The following is a 4,027-nucleotide window of genomic DNA, read 5'->3' as shown; positions in this document are numbered from 1 at the left end:
TACAATTGCATCGCCTTCTCACATCTACAATACCCTTTTGTAAACAAACCCTCTTTCCACCTCTGGCTACTAGAAACCATGAATCTGTTTTCTGTTCCCATAGTTCCGCTCTCCCCAGAATGTCATATGAATGGAACAGTATAGTCTATAACTTTCTGAGTCTGGTTTCTTTCATTCAATGATTAGAAATCCATTATTCATTAGACATTCATCCATGTTGCATCTATCAGTCCCTTTCTATTGATGAATAGTATTCAGTACAGTGAATGTTTACCTTTCTATTCTTCATTTGAAGGGTATTAGGTTGCGACTGGTTTTTGACCATTAGCAATAAAGGAACTATAAACATGCACATGAAAGTTTTTGTGTGAACATTTATTTTTATTTCTCCTGGGTAAATGCCTGGGAGTGGGATTACTGTGTCTTATGGTAGATGCACTTTCTTGGAAGAAGTACAGCCAGAATCTTCCTTAGAGGCAAGAATGGTGAAACTTCATGTCTTGTTCTTTGGACATGTTGTCAGGAGGGACTAGTCTTTGGAGAAGGACGTCGTGCTTGGTATTGGAGGGTTGTTGAAAATGAGAAAGACTCTGCACAGATGTGGATTAACCTAGTCACCGTACAATGGGCTCAAACTTAGCAATGGTGAGGGTGGTATAGAATCAGTCAGTGTTTCATTCTGTTGTGCACTGGGTCAGAATGGACTTGATGACACCTACCAACAACATGATAAATAAATACTTACATTTTTAAGAAAGTGCCAAGCTGTTTTCCAAATTGGTCATACCATTTCCCACCAGCAGCATATGAGAGTCCCAGTTCTTCTGTGTCCTCTCCAACACCTGGTGTAGAGTCAGTCTTTTTAATTTTAGCCATTCTAATAGTCCTGGGGTGGCACTGTAGGATAAGCACTGGACCTTGTAAGGCCAGCAGATCAAACCCTATACAGGGTCATTATGAATCAGGACCAACTCAAGGGCACTTAACTGCAACGGATGTGTAGTGATACTCCAATTGTGGATTGAATTGACCTTTTCCTAATGACTAATGATGTTGAACATCTTTTTCTGGGCTTACTTTCTATTGATATATTTTCTTTGGTGAAATATCTGTTCAAGTCTTTTGCCTGCTTAAAAAGTGGGTTGTTTCTTTCTCATATTTTTTTTTTGGTTTTGAGAGGACATTATAGGACTGCGGTGATGATGAAATGAGTTAAAATATTATATGGTTGTTGTTGTTTTTGCTAAGTGCTATCAAGTCGGTTCTGACTCACAGCTAACTTTTTTGGGGTTTCCAAGGATCAGCCGGTAGGTTTGAACTGCTAACCACATGGTTCATAGTCTAGTGCTAATCCTACAGCACCACACCAGGAGTCCGAATATTAACTTAAGCCATAAGAATTTGCCGATTTTTAAAAAAATCTGTATAACAGATAATTTTACATAGTTCAACTTAATATCAAAATATTCCTTGTAGTGACAGGTAAAGGGTATGTACTCTGTGAACGGTAGCTGCTGCCGCCACCATCCTCATCATTATTACAAATGTGGCTGTGGCTATTATCCTGCTCTTAGTGTTTGTAGAGTGGAGAGTTGGAGAAAAGAGAGAGAAACCGTCTCCCCACCCCAATGAGATGGATTGGCACAGTGGCAGAAGCAGTGAGCTCAAGTGTAGCAAAAATTGTGAGGTTGGCGCAGGACAGGACAGTGTTTCATTCTGTTGTGCCTAGGGTCACTGTTCGTCAGTTCCAACTTGATGGTACCTAACAACAACAAAGTGTTGAAGGCAGTGGCACCTGAAGCTGCTGGTTCATGCTCCCTGAGTCTTCTGATCAGGCAGCCAATGCCCACCAAGCTTCTTGCTAAGTGTGCAAAGGGCAACATGGCCCAACTCTTGCTCTTGTGAAGCAAAGGTACCACCTGCTGTAATAGATGTGTGCAAAGTACGATGGAGGAAGCTTATTGCAAAGAAGTGGATTGGTAGGACTTCCAGATAAGGCCTACCTACTAGGATGATCAGGAGCTTGGGATGGAAGGACCTGCCAGGTACAAATTGAGCAGTGATTTTTGTGCTTTGTGGAATGGGGAACACGCAAGCCTCAGAGAGAAACTGAGGTCTGACTTTGAGTATGGGAATGGGAAGCAACCCATATGGTGGTCTAGAAAGGGTTCATCAATAACAGTGACCTTGTTCTTCCATAGGTGGCGCTAGTGTGCTGGACATTCTCAGGGACTCACGTCCAGAAGACTTCTCATCTATTCTATCATGGATGCAAAAACCATTATCATCGACCATGGGTCTGGCTACCTGAAGGCCGGTCTATCTGGTTATAATACACCCCAGATGGTTTTTCCGAGCATTGTGAACTATATACCATGCCGGGAGAACCCTGGCCCCAGTTATGCTCGGAGACGTGTGGATCTGGGCATAGACTTCAACCATCCTGATACTTATAGCTACCCCATAGAACGTGGCCGCGTGCTCAACTGGGAAGGCGTGGAATACATCTGGTCGATTATCTTGGAGAAATTCAGACAAGATCAAAAGGACTGCTCAGTGATGATGACAGAGAGCCCACAAATGGAGTCGTCAGATCGACAGAAGACCCTGGAGGTAAGTCCTTCTCTGGGCTGACCTTGTTGGGGCTGGGGAGGAGGCTGAATGAGCAGGGGACATTGTGTCCAGACATGACGGGCATCAGGAACTCTGCTTCTTAAAGCATCTGTCCAAACAATGTTTACTAGGTATGTCGTGTGTGCCCAGGTCTCCCAAGTGTTGTGTGGTCAACTGCTAACCTAAAGGTTGGTCGTTCAAACCACCCAGTAGTACTACAACAGAAAGTCCTTATGCTTTGCTTCTGTAAGATTACAGCCAAGAAAACCCTGTGGAGTAGTTCTACTCTATAGAATCAACTTGACAACCAGTTTTTGGTTAGTGTGTGGCCAGCACAGTGCTAGGCAAGAAGAGTCTGTAGGGGTCCCTTCTGCAGATGGAAATACAGCAATGAAAATACTCTGTGGGCAGGGCACAAGAGAGGAGATTCTGGGTATTCATTTGTGGAAGCCCCTAATGTTCACCTTCACAGAACTTACATTCTGCGGGGAAGACTCAGATCGTGAATAAGCCAGCAGAATCAAATTTCAGTTAGTGATCAGTACAAGAAACAAAATAATATGAGTTTGTCAATTGGGACTTCTCTGAGGAAGGGGCTTCAGCCAGTGAGTCTGGAGCCCAGCAAGGGGGAGATCGGTGGAAGGAGACAGTAGGATGGAGATATTGGCAGAGACTAGACTGCACAGGCCTGGTGGGCTTGGAGGAATGTTTGCGTTTTACTCAATCTAAATCCAGAGTTAGCCAACTGTGGCCTTTGCGCCAAATCTGGCCCATCACCTTTTTTTATAAATAAAGTTTTATTGGAACATAGTCATGCCCGTCCTTTACGCATTGCCATGATTACCTTACGACTCCAGCTGTGTTTTGTTCTGTTGTACTAGGGTCACTCTGAGTCAGAACTGACTCAACAGTGCCTAACAACAGCAACAACAACTAACCTGAAAGGCTGGTGACTGAAACCCATCCAGTTGCACTGCAGAAAAAAGGCCTGGCAATCAGCTTCTAAAAGGATTACAGCCAAAGACAAGCCTACGGTGCAGCTCTCCTCTGTCATACATGGGTTAGAATCTACTCATGAGCAATGGGTAAAGATCCTGGGAGTGATGGGCACGGGGAGAAGCCATCCAGGAATTTTACCAAACTCTAAATATTGGAATTCCACTTTTGCCTTGAAGTTTGGAAAGTTATTGAATAATAATAATAAAGTCTCCCCTTACAGGCAGTAGGGGCCTGATATGGTGCTGTAGGATAAGCACTGGTTGGCAGTTCAGACCTATCAGTCCCTCTTTGGAAACCCTATACAGGGTCACTATGAGTCGGAACTGACTCAGTGGTACGTAACAGTAGCACTGGACTGTTAACCACAAGGTTGGCAGTTCAAACCCTATCAGTCCCTCTTTAGAAACCCTATACA

General features: G+C 43.9%; 1 protein-coding gene across 1 annotated transcript in view; it reads left to right on the top strand.

Moving 5' to 3' along the window:
- The first annotated feature begins 2,265 nt into the window (after positions 1-2,265).
- The window catches only part of ACTL8 (actin-like 8), a 3,275-nt gene continuing 1,513 nt past the window's right edge, over positions 2,266-4,027 (top strand). Inside the window, exon 1 of the mRNA XM_006866337.1 lies at positions 2,266-2,613. Coding sequence (XP_006866399.1) covers positions 2,266-2,613 — 348 coding nt within the window. The remainder of the gene's footprint in view (positions 2,614-4,027) is intronic.

Source organism: Chrysochloris asiatica, unplaced genomic scaffold (genome assembly GCF_000296735.1).
Source record: "Chrysochloris asiatica unplaced genomic scaffold, ChrAsi1.0 scaffold00090, whole genome shotgun sequence".
NCBI lineage: Eukaryota > Metazoa > Chordata > Mammalia > Afrosoricida > Chrysochloridae > Chrysochloris > Chrysochloris asiatica.
This window is presented reverse-complemented; position numbering and strand designations above follow the sequence as displayed.